The 15,008-nt window shown below is 41.8% G+C and overlaps 1 protein-coding gene across 1 annotated transcript; it reads left to right on the top strand.

Annotated features, from left to right (window-relative positions):
- LOC146967088 (uncharacterized) lies at positions 1 to 12,230 on the top strand. Its single transcript, XM_085762166.1, has 4 exons — positions 1 to 43; positions 10,490 to 10,819; positions 11,278 to 11,387; positions 12,096 to 12,230. Exons 1-4 carry the CDS (start codon positions 1 to 3, stop codon positions 12,228 to 12,230), a joined length of 618 nt encoding a protein of 205 aa, XP_085618292.1.
- The last annotated feature ends 2,778 nt before the right edge of the window (positions 12,231 to 15,008 follow it).

A 15,008-nucleotide genomic window follows, 5' to 3' on the forward strand; every position in this document is an offset into this window, starting at 1 on the left:
ATGGACATGGATCACCTGCTGCTGCTGCTGCTGTGGAGCTCAGGTAGGACTGAGGGACATGGATGGAGGAATTACTGTTACTTTATTATTTGCAAATGCTTATCTTAAAGTCTGTGTGTGCGTAATTAGATTTGAAGATGTGTCAAACAATCTGTAAATGTGTATTGACATTTGTGTGTGTGTACATGAATCTGCAAAAGTGTATTCAGAATGTCTGTGTGTGTGTGTGTGTGTGTGTGTGTGTGTGTAAGTAAAAGTGAATGTTTTAGCAGTAACGTAGTTGTCAGAGATATTATTGCTGAGGTTTGTTAGAGTTAGGGTAGGTACGAAGGAGTATTAGGGCCAGCCAAAAAAAAAACAAAAAACTGCAGGCTTGACCACGTACCACAACAAAGCGACTGACTGCTCCATGACAGCAGCAGAGTGACAGACAGGCTCTTGTAGTAGTATTAAATACTACAAATACTACAGGAGAGGAGGTAGGCCTATCCTGTATAGTATTTGTATATGTAAATAGTACAGGAGGAGGCAGAGACCTGGATCACGGTGGTCTAGTCACGGAGGTGTCTCCAGTCACATTTAGTCACGTTAGCTCATATAACGTCTCTATGTAACTTATAAATGATTGTGTGTGTGTGTATGTTTGTTTGTTTGTTTGTTTTTTTTGGGGGGGGGGCAGCCATACTGTAGATATGGGGGACAGCAATAAAGAACATGCATTGCTGATTTCTGTACGTTAGCAGCAGGGGTTGGACACGTAAGTGATTCGTGTGCCGATTCTGAAGTCGGCCTACTGTACCGTCATACTCCGGCATTGAGTCAAAGTTAATCAGCTTTATTGTTCACTTTTATGGCGCTGCAGAGTTTGGCAGCCTGTCTGTCACTCTGCTGCTGTCATGGAGCCGACAGTCGCTTGTCGCTTTGTTGTGGTACGTGGTCAAGCCTCTGCAGTTTTTTTTTTTCTTGTGCCGGATTTATTTATTTTTTTTGCTTACTTTTTTCCCTTGCGCTGGATTTTTTATTTTTTTTTGGCTGTTTTTTTTTTTTTTTGGCTGGCCCTAATACTCCTTCGTAGGGTAGGTGCTAATACACAGAGCATCAAACAGTGAGCTGAATGTCTGGGCAGGTAACGTTACTGTTTACATGAAGCAGCGTGGAGCCGATGGTACTCAGCTGTCAGGCTGAACAAATGATGTGTTGGGGATAGGGCCGGGACTCGATTAAAAAAATTAATCGAATTAATGAGAGGCTTTGTAATTAATTAATCGCAATTAATCGCATTTTAATCGCATACAAATATTTGACCTGAGAACAGTGAGAAGCGTTTTTTCACATGGATTTTAGTATACCATTGAATGACTGAATACATAAGCTTAAGCATTCAAGGTGGTACTTAACCAAGACCAACAGACTAGGGATGCAAATTATATCAATATGTATCAAATATCGATTAATTCATTAATGGATATTTGATACATACAGATTAAATGGTCTTTCCACTACACTATGATGATTACTGTAGTATTTAACTAGGCTACTTAAATCACAGTAGCATAAACTGATTTGTTGAACTCAGCCTGATGTAAACATTAATAAAACTCAGTAACCAATCACACAGGCAGCTCCATGTTGTCCCTGTGTGATGTTCAGGGACAGGTCAGGACAGTCTGAAGACAGAGCTCTGAGGGTGAAGTCCTGTCATAATGAGATGAGCTGCACCTGTGACAGTGACAGGTCATAGATATAGCGCTGCAGCTGAGCAGTTAGCGCTATATAGCGCATTTAGCGTGCGCCCGTGTCTGTGTATCTATGTGCAGGCAGAGATCAGAGATGGTGTTTTAAATAACCATGCTAGCGTTTCACCAGCTCTCATCTCTGCCAGTCAGCCTCTCAAACTGCCGCCTCTCTCGCGTGCGGGCGCACCGCACGTAGACACACGTGAGAAAAAAAAAAAAATATATATATATATATATTTTTTTTTTTTTTTTGAATAAGTGCGATTAAATGCGTTAATGTTTTTAACGCGTTAATTTTTGTGTAATTAATTAATCGTAATTAATGCGTTTAAGTCCCGGCCCTAGTTGGGGATTCATTTCATTGTTCCTGACCTGTATGATGGTGCGACTGTTTCTGCTTCTTAGTGACGTCTCTGTCTTCACTGATCTCACTGATGTTTCCTTTCTGGTTTTCTCCTCAGGACTCTGGGCTGAAGGAAGCCACAGCTCCTCAGGTAAACAGAGAGGATGAGGACACATGAAGGTGCTGGTGGATGGATGAGGGTGGTGTCTATGTCTCAACACTGAAATAATTTCACTGTCCCCATTGGTCATCAGCTGATGGTCCTTCACCTTCCTGGTCACAGATCCTCTCGTTTACATTTAAAATGAGTTTACAGAGTGAAAAAGTAAAAAAGTAGAATTATTGCAATGAGGATAGTTTACAAGGGTTACTGAAGGTCTTGTTATAGAGTGAATTTGAGAGTAGGAAGAGGTACAACCACTAATGAAGCTCCATTTACTTTATTAACATCTCCCGCAGATTGAAGGGTTTGTTCCATCAGTACAACAAGGTTTTATTCTCATGTTTTTATATCAGTGTCATTCTTCATGCTACCACAAGATGGAGCCAAAGTGATTAATCTTCACCTGCTCAGGTAGAAGTGGAGCTACAGTTTGGATTTGCTTCATTTCTGTTTTAATCAAACTCACTTATTTTACTCTTCACTCTCTTCTCTGTGTTCAGAGTCTGTCAGGTTGGTGGGAGGAGCCAGTCGCTGTGCAGGTGAACTGCAGCTGAAACTAGGAGAGTGGAGACCAGTGGACAGCGACCACTACATCTGGAACCTGAAGACAGCATCTGTAGCCTGTAGAGATCTGGACTGTGGCTCTGCTGTTTCAACAAGAAGAAGAAAGGAGTCCTCATGGAGGTCTGTGTGGAGGATCGACACTAACTGTGTTCAGTCTGGATCTACCCTGAGGGAGTGTTCATCATCATCATCATCATTATCATCATTACCATTACCCTTCACCGTGGAGATCACCTGTTCAGGTAAGTCCATCAGTGACATCATCAGTGACAGTCAGGTTTAGTTTCTTCCTTCCTTTAATTGTGGAGGCAGAAATGTTCAGTAACATGTTATTTTTGTATTTAAGTGAGTGAAGGTCTGAAAACAAGACATTTAATATCTAAACGTGTTACATCATGTAACATCTCTCTCTCTCTCACACACACACACACACACACACACACACACACACACACACACACACACACACACACACAGACCATGGTCTTCCTGCATGTACAGGTGTAGGCAGCTCCCTGATCACATGTATGTTAAATAATGAAGAAAGCTCTATGTCCTATAGGAAGCCTTCACTGTAGTGAGTCATCTTACTTTCTCACTGTCGTTCCTCCATCATTATTTTCTTTAACATCAACAGTTTTAACACTTCAGTCTCTTTGAGCTCATCGTCTCTGACAGATCTCATTCTTTAGAGTTTGACAGATTTCTCTCTGGTTTATTTCTGCTGTAAAGACGTCAGAGACTCCTCATGAATTTATTTCATCTGTGGCAGAAAATCACATCACATGACTCTTTAGATACTCCTGTCGATTAAAGGAGCATTAACGCAAATTCAAATTCTTAATTCGGCCACTAGATGGAGCCAGTGGCGGAGCATATCAGATATAAACAAGTGGGCGTCTCTCCTCCATACATGTTATGCTTTATGGTATTTAAAAGTCAGCTGTCAGAGAGAGAGCAGCCTCGTTTGGTGATGAGAAGAACAAGTTCTCTAGTGTAGGACATGAGGAGAAAAAACATGCAGGTTTTCTGTAACATTATAAGATGGCGCACCCCCCGTAGTAACTCTGTTAAAATCATTTTGTTTTAACGCCAGGGTTTCTGCCTTAACAACAAAAGGGCTGCTGCCTAAACAAACGTCTTCAAAAAAAAGAAAAAGAAAAAGAAAAAAAAGAGATATTCACCACAAATTGATTCCCCCTGTCATGTGTCATTCTCTGGGCTATAAGAGCAAAACACAGTAATTACACCAATTATATATATAAAAGTTGATTATATGCTTCATTATTAAACTGTCACGAGCTTATCATATGTCTAAGGCAAATGTCAATATCCCAAACATTATAGCAATATATGATTTGGGGGTAAATATCACAACACTACACTGTTGGCTATTTTCTTTGTAAATTTAGTTATGGCTCCCCCCGACCTATCTTTTGCATATTTCAGCTTATTTTATGCTATTACTGCTGTATTTGCGTTAATGCTCCTTTAAAGTGGACTGACAAGGTTGCTTGACTGATGATGTTAAAGGGCATTTCCAGTCGTAATCAATGTTTACCTCAGATATCAGGTCTCCTATCATCAGTTCATTTCATACCATCCATGCTCCCAACTGCAGCGTGTGGACGTTTATATTCGTTTTTGTTCAAGGATAATTTTTTCAATGTTCATTAATGGGCTCTGGACTAATTTTAAAATTGTTCTGTGGTCACAAGTAATGTCATTTTGACCATCATTTGAATTAAAAAATTAGCTTTACAATTAAATGTAATCAAAATTCGGACTAACCGCAGCTTCCGCATTGTTCCTTTCTGGGTCAGAGGACAAACACCTCAGAGTCCCTCTACTGTTGTGTTCTCTGACCCAGAAAGGAACAATGCCGAAGCCACGGTAAGTCTGAATTTTGATTTAATTTAATTGTAAAAAGAAAAGGATGTTACTTGCGACCACAGAACAAGTTTAAAAGTACTCCGGAGTCCATTATTGAACATTGAAAAAATGATAGAATATAAACGTCCACACGCTGCAGTTTGGAGCATGGATGGTATAAAATGAACTGATCATAGGTGACCTGATATCTGAGATAGACATTGATTACAACTGGAAATGCCCTTTAAAGTTGTTTCTGTGAAAATATTGAATGAGTCTGAATGAGTCTTTGACTCAAGAGCTGGACTGTGAGTTTCTTTAATGGTTGTGTTGGGGACAGAGAAGGAACTCATTTCTGGACACATGCTGATGACTTTAAAGTTGATATGACAGTAAATAAAGGTCAGGATCAAAGTTTAAATGTTGTGTCTCTCTCTGCAGACTCTGTCAGGCTGGTGAATGGGACCAGTCTGTGTTCAGGCAGACTGGAGGTCAAGTCCAACCAGTCTAACCAGTGGTGGTCCTCAGTGTGTGAAGATGACTTTGACCAGCAGGATGCAGAGGTGGTCTGTAGGGAGCTTGGCTGTGGGGCTCCTTCAGTCCTCCAGGGGGCGCTCTATGGAGCAGTGGAGGCTCCAATGTGGACCAAAGAGTTCCAGTGTGGAGGCCATGAGTCAGCTCTCCTGGACTGTAGAAGCTCAGGCTCAACTAGAACCAGCTGCTCACCTGGCAAAGCTGTTGGACTCACCTGCTCAGGTACAAGTGGAGCTACAGTTTGGATTTGCTTCATTTCTGTTTGAATCAAACTCACTTCTTTTACTCTTCACTCTCTTCTCTGTGTTCAGAGTCTGTCAGGTTGGTGGGAGGAGCCAGTCGCTGTGCAGGTGAACTGCAGCTGAAACTAGGAAAGTGGAGACCAGTGGACGACTACGACTGGAACCTGAAGGCAGCATCTGTAGCCTGTAGAGATCTGGACTGTGGCTCTGCTGTTTCAACAAGAAGAAGAGAGGAGTCCTCAGAGAGGTCTGTGTGGGGGATCAACACTGACTGTGTTCTGTCTGGATCTACCCTGAGGGACTGTTCATCATCACCAGGTTACAGGTCCTCTACCTCCACCGTGGAGATCACCTGTTCAGGTAAGTCCATCAGTGACATCATCAGTGACAGTCAGGTTTAGTTTCTTCCTTCCTTTGTTGCAGAGGCAGAAATGTTTAGTAACATGTTATTTTTGTATTTAAGTGAGTGAAGGTCTGAAAACAAGACATTTAATATCTAAACGTGTTACATCATATAACATCTCTCTCTCTCTCTCACACACACACACACACACACACACACACACACACACACACAGACCATGGTCTTCCTGCATGTACAGGTGTAGGCAGCTCCCTGATCACATGTATGTTAAATAATGAAGAAAGCTCTATGTCCTATAGGAAGCCTTCACTGTAGTGAGTCATTTAGAGATCAGCTGTCAGAGAGAGAGCAGCCTCGTTTGGTGATGAGAAGAACAAGTTCTCTAGTGTAGGACATGAGGAGAAAAAACATGCAGGTTTTCTGTAACAAGATGGCGCACCCCCCGTAGTAACTCACACACACACACACACACACACACACACACACACACACACACACACACACACACACACACACAACGTCTCGAGAGAAGCAGCCTCTCTGTTTTCCAAAACTACGGAGTGGCCCGCATTAATGTGCCGTTAAAATCATTTTGTGTTAACGCCAGGGTTTCTGCCTTAACAACAAAAGGGCAGCCGCCTAAACTAATGTCTTCAAAAAAAAAAAAAAATCTATATACTAGCGATATTCACCACAAATTGATTCCCCCTGTCATGTGTCATTCTCTGGGCTGTAAGAGCAAAACACAGTAATTACACCAATTATATATATAAAAGTTGATTATATGCTTCATTAAACTGATTGTCACGAGCTTATCATATGTCTAAGGCAAATGTCAATATCCCAAACATTATAGCAATATATGATTTGGGGGTAAATATCACAACACTACACTGTTGGCTATTTTCTTTGTAAATTTAGTTATGGCTCCCCCCGACCTATCTTTTACATTTTTCAGCTTATTTTATGCTATTACTGCTGTATTTGCGTTAATGCTCCTTTAAAGTGGACTAACAAGGTTGCTTGACTGATGATGTTAAAGGGCATTTCCAGTCGTAATCAATGTTTACCTCAGATATCAGGTCTCCTATGCTCAGTTCATTTCATACCATCCATGCTCCCAACTGCAGCGTGTGGACGTTTATTTGTTTTTGTTTAAAGGGACAACGAGGAGTTTTGGAAAAGCGAAGCGTTTTCAAACTACATTTATGAGCCTCCGCGCGCACCGTAAAATTCTTTTGACCGGTGCAAGACGGACTCATGTTTTCATTCATCAATAATTAAAGTCAGAGGTTCAAAGAGGTTCACATACCGTCGTAGTTCCCACCATAAACGGCGATTCAGCTACGTTATTCTCATGACTCGTTGCGAAACTGAAAGTAAAGAAACACTGGTCGGCTCGACCAGCATCTCCGCCACCACTAATAGTAACAAAATAACGATAGAGACAGAATGATATATTTATCGAAAATGGGCCCATTAACAAGTGTGGGTAGCGGAGATTCATCCACATTAACGTGAGACTTTTTTATAACCGATTAGAAACTCCTCGTTGTCCCTTTAAGGATCATTTTTTCAATGTTCATTAATGGGCTCTGGACTAATTTTAAAATTGTTCTGTGGTCACAAGTAACGTCATTTTGACCATCATTTCAATTAAAAAATTAGCTTTACAATTAAATTTAATCAAAATTCGGACTTACTGCAGCTTCCGCATTGTTCCTTTCCGGGTCAGAGTTCCTCTACCGTTGTGTTCTCTGACCCAGAACGGAACAATGCCGAAGCCACGGCAAGTCTGAATTTTTATTTAATTTAATTGTTAAACAAAAAGGAGGTTACTTGCGACCACAGAACAAGTTTAAAATTACTCCGGAGTCCATTAATGAACATTGAAAAAATGATAGAATATAAACGTCCACGTTAACTGATCATAGGTGACGTGATATCTGAGATAGACATTGATTACAACTGGAAATGCCCTTTAAAGTTGTTTCTGTGAAAATATTGAACGACCTGACTGAAATAAACACATTTTTATTCATTCATTCATTCATGTTGAAGTCCAGACCGTTGGTTGACTGGACTGTGAGTTTCTTTAATGGTTGTGTTGGGGACAGAGAAGGAACTCATTTCTGGACACATGCTGATGACTTTAAAGTTGATATGACAGTAAATAAAGGTCAGGATCAAAGTTTAAATGTTGTGTCTCTCTCTGCAGACTCTGTCAGGCTGGTGAATGGGACCAGTCTGTGTTCAGGCAGACTGGAGGTCAAGTCCAACCAGTCTGACCAGTGGTGGTCCTCAGTGTGTGAAGATGACTTTGACCAGCAGGATGCAGAGGTGGTCTGTAGGGAGCTTGGCTGTGGGGCTCCTTTAGTCCTCCAGGGGGCGCTCTATGGAGCAGTGGAGGCTCCAATGTGGACCAAAGAGTTCCAGTGTGGAGGCCATGAGTCAGCTCTCCTGGACTGTAGAAGCTCAGGCTCAACTAGAACCAGCTGCTCACCTGGCAAAGCTGTTGGACTCACCTGCTCAGACACAGGTACAGTTTGGATTTGCTTTAGGGATGCACATTTTGAATTTTTTTTCTGACCGATAACCGACACTCGTTAACCGATTATTAACCGTTAACCGATAAGATTAAGATGCTTGCGGCGCACGGCAAAAAAAAAAAAATATCGCTCCAATTTTTTTTCTTCTTTTGGGCCGTTAAATACACACGTGCGCTGCGACAGAGCAGCGCCACATCCACTGTGCTCTGTCTCAGCTGATTGCGGTCATATGGAGGTTACATCGTCCAATGTACAGTAGAACTGTTTTTATACAAAGTGCAGCCAAACACCAGGCTGAAGGAACAGCAGAGCTCCTCTGACAGCTCCTCTGTGGAGCTGCAGGAGAGCTGCAGGTGAACGACTGGACAGCAGCGACGTCCTCGTCCTCTTTTTTTTTTTTTTTCTCAGCGTCGTAGTTACAGGTGATTCACATCTATGTCCGTGTAGCTACATTTATTGTCTGATCTTCCTTCATGGGGGCTGCTGCACATAATGTCAGTCCTCCTGTGTAACTTTTTGCTGCGAATATGACTGAAGGCACGTGAACTCTGCACGTGTCGACATGCCCCGATGAGTTGACGACATAAGGACCTAATAATAATAAAAAAATAACCGATTCGGTCAAAGTTCTTGTTATCGGTTAACGGTTAAACGGTTAATCATGTGCATCCCTAATTTGCTTCATTTCTGTTTGAATCAAACTCACTTCTTTTACTCTTCACTCTCTTCTCTGTGTTCAGAGTCTGTCAGGTTGGTGGGAGGAGCCAGTCGCTGTGCAGGTGAACTGCAGGTGAAACTAGAAGAGTGGAGACCAGTGTACAGCAGGAACTGGAACCTGAAGGCAGCATCTTTAGCCTGTAGAGAGCTGGACTGTGGCTCTGCTGTTTCAACAAGAAGAAGAAAGGAGTCCTCATTGAGGTCTGTGTGGTGGATCTACACTGGCTGTGTTCAGTCTGGAGTTACCCTGAGGGAGTGTTCATCATCATCAGATTCCTCTTCCTTCACCGTAGAGATCACCTGTTCAGGTAAGTCCATCAGTGAGTAATATTTCCATTAATCTACAGTGCCCCCCCCCCCCCCCTCCCCACACTGCACCCCCCTTGTAAGAGAAGCGACCACATCACGCTGGTTACCTGTGAGTTTTAGAATTGATTTTAAGATTTTGCTGCTCGTTTTTAAAGCCTCAAAGACCCCTTCCTCCGTGTTTTTTGTGCTTTTCACATGTTCCTGTGGCATTTTTCTGATGTTAGAGGACGTATCAGCAGAAAAGGAAGTGCAAAATTGCATGTCTGAGTTTTTCTGCCTTCTAATTGCTGTTAACCAACGGCAGACGCAAACTGGCAGTTTCAGGGAGACTGGGGTTGACAGCGTCACAACCCCAGGGCAGGGCATAGTTAAGTGTAACTTACCGGTAAGTTATTGTTGACAGCTGGTGTGAACAATAATCACACCAGCCAGTAGAGTGGACTGAAGTTAACTGCCCCATGCTCGAGCTGAACAGTACACATTGCATCTAGTGAACCCTATTGCTAGGCAATCATGTCAACACATTCTACCATAAATTAATTAGTTATCACGAGAAAACGGTCTTTGTTATAATGAGATAACGAAATAAATTAATTCGTTATCACGGAAAAAAAGTATTTGTTATATTGAGATCATGAAATAATACGTCGTTATCACAAGAAAACTGTAAGAAAAAAAAATATTATGGATGTGGCCGGTCTTGGCTTCCGTAATTGTATTATGTATTTCAATTGTATTTATTGATAAGACCTTTGTAACCTTAAAAGGTGCTCTTTAAAATTATAATTATTATTGTGCCGATCTGCATCTGGATCCTCCATTGGCAACTAGGACTGCTGCAGGTCAGACAGCTGGAGAGCGCAGGTTTTTTATTTTTATTTTTTTTTAGCTAATGTCAGGTTTCGCGAAAGCGCGTGGTGACACACGTGTTGGTCCGCATTCCCTCATATTTGCCGTGCATGCGTACCTGCGTACCAGTTGTAATACAGGATAATTAGTATCAATTTTATCTTGTTGTCTTTCCAGTGAACATCTGGATCAGAGTCCTTGTAGAAACTGACTGTTAACATTCAGCCAATCATTTCTCTGTTTGCAGACCTGCTGGTCCAGCCAATCATCTCTGTGTCCTCCATGTACGGGGTCTCCCAGGCCCAGCAGCAGGGTTATTCAGGTGTGTTCCTGGGCTCCAACTTCAGCATCAGCTGCTCCATCCAGCCACAGTACCCAGGAGGCTCCTTCCAGCTCACCTTCACCTCCTCCACCACAACGGACAACTACACCCAGCCAGCTGTCAATCACTCCGCCTCCTTCCTGTTTCCTGCTGCAGAGCCCGCCCACCAAGGAAACTACAGCTGTGTTTATCACCTCTACGTTTTCTCTCATAACTTCTCCTCTGAGAGCCGTCGACTGTCCCTCACCGTCTCAGGTGAGTTGAAGCACATTTCACCTGTCTGTGCTCAGGGGCCCATTGTCTCTTCATCCGTCCATGTTGCTGTAGTGAAAAGTCCACGACAGGAGAGGATCCAGTGAAGGTACATGAGCACCATGATGGTAAGAAACTGGGTTTTACATGATGAGTCAGACGTCAGCAGGATGACTCAGCTTCACCAGGATCATGTTTGGTAAACTGCCTGTAAAGATGGTGATTAACACTCACCTGAGACATTTCAACCAGACACAGGCTGGAAGGAGACAAGAAGCTTCAGTTCATCCTTTCAGACTAACTCTGTCCACCTGTTGTGTCTGTCCAACATCGTCAGTGCACAGAGACGATCAGACGACCTTATTCTCTAAGAACTGACTCAAACATGTTGAGGTTTGTTTAATGAAGCTGTTGTACTCATGTCATGTGATCTAACGTGATGACTGAATGTGTCTCATCAGATCCAACAGGTCGTATCATCAGACTGGTCGTCCTGCCACTCGGTCTGCTGCTGCTGCTGATCGCTGTCATCTGTCTCAGCCTTAAAGGAGCTGGATGTAAGAAATGTATGGTAAGTAATCATAAAATCACTCAATATGTCGGGAATCATGTTAATTTGAAATACTGATCTAACTGACAACATTAGTACAGCAGGAATATTCACATTTAAAAACACAAATCACTGCACATGAACATGCACTAAGGCTCCTGTAGATGCAGAGTAACAGTGTGTTGAGTTGACGTGAACTCTGCTCGTAGTTACTGTGAGTCAGCAATGAAACAATCAGAGCAAAAAGCTAGATATGTTTTCATCTTCATGACTTGGCGCTCTTGTTCCCTGTTTTGTAAGTTTGTTTTATCTACTTCGTATTTCAACGATTTTAATTGTTATCTCTTCACCTGTTCTTACCTGGCCAGGGACTACAGGTGGAAATGAGCAAATGTTGCTATAACCTGGCTCAGGACATCTTTTCTTGTCTCACAAGATGAATGTTTTTTGTGCACTGTCCCTGTTTTAAATAAATAAATTCTGATCCTGTCCTATGATAACAGATGTAGATGTGCTGCTGCTTCATCATCTCACTGCAGGTAGTAACTAATGCAGTCTAACATTTGACAGAATTTGAAATGCAGCAACAGTTTTGGCCACAGTCTTACGTACAGCTCCTTTAAGGTACCAGACTCACCTTTGTTGCCCTGAGCTCTGTCTGACATGAAGCTCTCAGCTCCTGTATGTTGAACTGAAGTCTCATGTCTGTGTGCTGCCACATCTCTCCAGGCCACCAGGGGGCAGAGTCCAGTCCAACAGGAGGCCATAGAGCTGCAGTCTTTCAACCTGGGTGTTTCCACAGCTGAGGGAGGGCCAGCTGAAGAAGAAGGAGTCCAGGCTGCTGCAGAGGACGAACTTGTCTGACATCCAGACTTGTCAGCTGCCACACACCTGTCCATCAGCTCAGTCAACGATCCAGCATCGTCCCTCAGATGTTCCCTTTAGAGTTTCACTGAGATCCTGCATCGTCCCTCAGATGTTCCCTTTAGAGTTTCACTGAGATCCAGCATCGTCCCTCAGATGTTCCCTTTAGAGTTTCACTGAGATCCAGCATCGTCCCACAGATGTTCCCTTTAGAGTTTCACTGAGATCCTGCATCGTCCCTCAGATGTTCCCTTTAGAGTTTCACTGAGATCCAGCATCGTCCCTCAGATGTTCCCTTTAGAGTTTCACTGAGATCCAGCATCGTCCCTCAGATGTTCCCTTTAGAGTTTCACTGAGATCCTGCAGGAGGAAATCCTCTGTGGTTTCATCTCTCCTCTCAGTCTCATGTGATCAACAGGTTTTTGCAGCACAGTATCTCTTGGAGAAACAACACTGACTTATTGGTTTAGAGACTGAAAGTACAGTGATGATGCTTTCAAAGGCAAAGTTATGAATTGTTTTTTCTTCATCAATTAATCTCAGCCAAAGATGAGTGAAGAGCAAACACCTGGATTTTGGATCATCATCTTCAGGACTGTTGGGACTTTGTGAATCTGAAGCAGAGCAGAGCGGAAATCTGTGTGAACCGTCTGTCACACACAAGTTCACTTGGTGATTCCTGACTATATGTAAATAGTTGTATTTAGCCATTACTAACAACTGCCCAGTTGCTTCATGCTTCTCTATCTAAAAATATACATATATAAAGAAAACATACAAAACAATAATGAATGTGGAAGTCGACCGCCCACCTCTCCAGTACATTTCCTATGATGCCCTCCATAGTCTCTCCTCTAAAGCTTGTTTGTGTGGCTCTTTTGTGTCCTCTGCTCTCCATATCAACTCATGTGCTGTTTACTTCATGTCTTCATAATATGATAAGAATTCCCTCATAATAAAAGTCTGAATTGTAAACAGCAGATCTAATTACAATATATAAATGTATAAATATCCTATCGGAACTCAGTAAATGGGTGATTAATCGTTATTTGATGTAAGAGAGCAGGGAGAGGGGATTGAGGTTTTACACCACTCATTTATGGAACAAAAACATTTACTATCATCACCCAATATCATGTTTAATTTTTACCTAAGACGTGAAAACATAACAGCCATATTGTCTTTAATATATGACCACAACAACCGTTAAACACCGTCCAGACTGATAAATCATGAATATCTATGATTAGTCAGTTTACTGTATCTGTGTCACGAAGGTAATGTCAACTAACGCTCACTAACGCCCGCACTTGCAAATTTTTGTAATGCTAAATATGACTGATAGCTGCATACATATCATTTAATGAAGCATAAGAAAATATAATAGCTCACTTACCTCTACTGACAACTCTTATCCATCCACACGTTCACAACGCGAGGTAGAGGTACGGTCGACGGCGCTCACTCAGGAGACAGGAAGTGAAGCTGTACCGTTTCATACCATTGGTGCAGCTTGTAAAGAACCATCTTGTCATAGTTTCCCTAAAAACTATGACAAGGTTTCCTTAAAACCACCGTCTCAACAATGGATCTGAAATCCATTTCAATAGATTCAGGTCGTATATGTGTAAGAGAGTTGATTTGTGCTTGTTAAATTATGGCAAAACAGGTGCAACGCTGCCATCTATTGGCACAGTGGGTGGCGTGGGAACTGAACAGAGGATGTGGTAAGATGTACTGCATGGTCTGGGATAATTATTGATTTTTCTTAATGAGGGTTCTCATTGTGATTTACTCTAACTGGGTTGAGCACTTACCGCCATTTGTCGTCCACAAATTAATGTTTAGAGACTTGTTAATGAAGCTAACCTTCCTAAAATGTTTATTCTCGTTTCATGTGTTGTGATCTTCCCATGTCTGCTGTGTTGTCTGCTGTGTAGCAGGTTTATTGTACATTTTTATAATATTTGTCATGGCGTTTTGATTGCATATTTTGCCTGTGTGATCTGATTTATTTTTATCTGTTCAGTGCATTGGCTCACATTAGTTTATCCATCCCTGAATTTAGTGTAAATGCTGTCAATTAGTCACATGTGAACTATTTTTACACTTACCTCATGGTAAATATGTGTTCTTAAAAGCAATTCAAGTCATATCATGGAGTGTGTGTGTGGGAGGGGAGGGGCGGGGGGTGTTACTTATATCTTGTAGAATAACAATATATACTAAGGGAGTGATTTTCTTTCTATTTTATATGAACAGATTCGGGTGTTTTATTGTTTATTGAGCTACACAGAGAAAAGAGGATCTCACTGTGATCGTCCTGAGACTGATGCTAACTTTTCCATTGCCATTGCTGTGTTTTATGTTGTGTTGCAGGTAATATATTTTACATTTTTATATTACTTTTCTTGACATTTTTATTGTATATTTGGCCTGTGTGATTTGATTTCTTTTTCCTCTGTTCAATTAAATGGCTCACATTAGTTTATCTATCCCTGAATTTAATGTAAATGCTGTCAATTAGCCACATGTGAACTATTTTTACACTTACCTCATGGTAAATAGTGTTCTTAAAAGCAATTTAGTCATATCATGGAGTGTGTGTGTGGGAGGGGAGGGGCTGGGGGCGTTACTTATATCTTGTAGAATAACAATATATACTAAGGGAGTGATTTTCTTTCTATTTTATATGAACAGATTCGGGTGTTTTACTGTTTATTGAGCTACACAGAGAAAAGAGGATCTCACTGTGATCGTCCTCAGACTGATGCTAAC

The sequence above is a fragment of the Trachurus japonicus genome, chromosome 19, assembly GCF_045865225.1.
Source record: "Trachurus japonicus isolate A0001 chromosome 19, Traja_1.0".
In the NCBI taxonomy this organism is placed as follows: domain Eukaryota; kingdom Metazoa; phylum Chordata; class Actinopteri; order Carangiformes; family Carangidae; genus Trachurus; species Trachurus japonicus.

What these genes read in the sequence shown, in the direction of transcription:
- LOC146967088 (XM_085762166.1), top strand. Translation starts at nt 1, where the DNA reads ATGGACATGGATCACCTGCTGCTGCTGCTGCTGTGGAGCTCAG. An exon ending in GCTGCTGCTGTGGAGCTCAG is followed by an intron (nt 44 to 10,489) that starts GTAGGACTGAGG and finishes CTCTGTTTGCAG; the next exon opens with ACCTGCTGGTCCAGCCAATC. An exon ending in CTGGATGTAAGAAATGTATG is followed by an intron (nt 11,388 to 12,095) that starts GTAAGTAATCAT and finishes ACATCTCTCCAG; the next exon opens with GCCACCAGGGGGCAGAGTCC.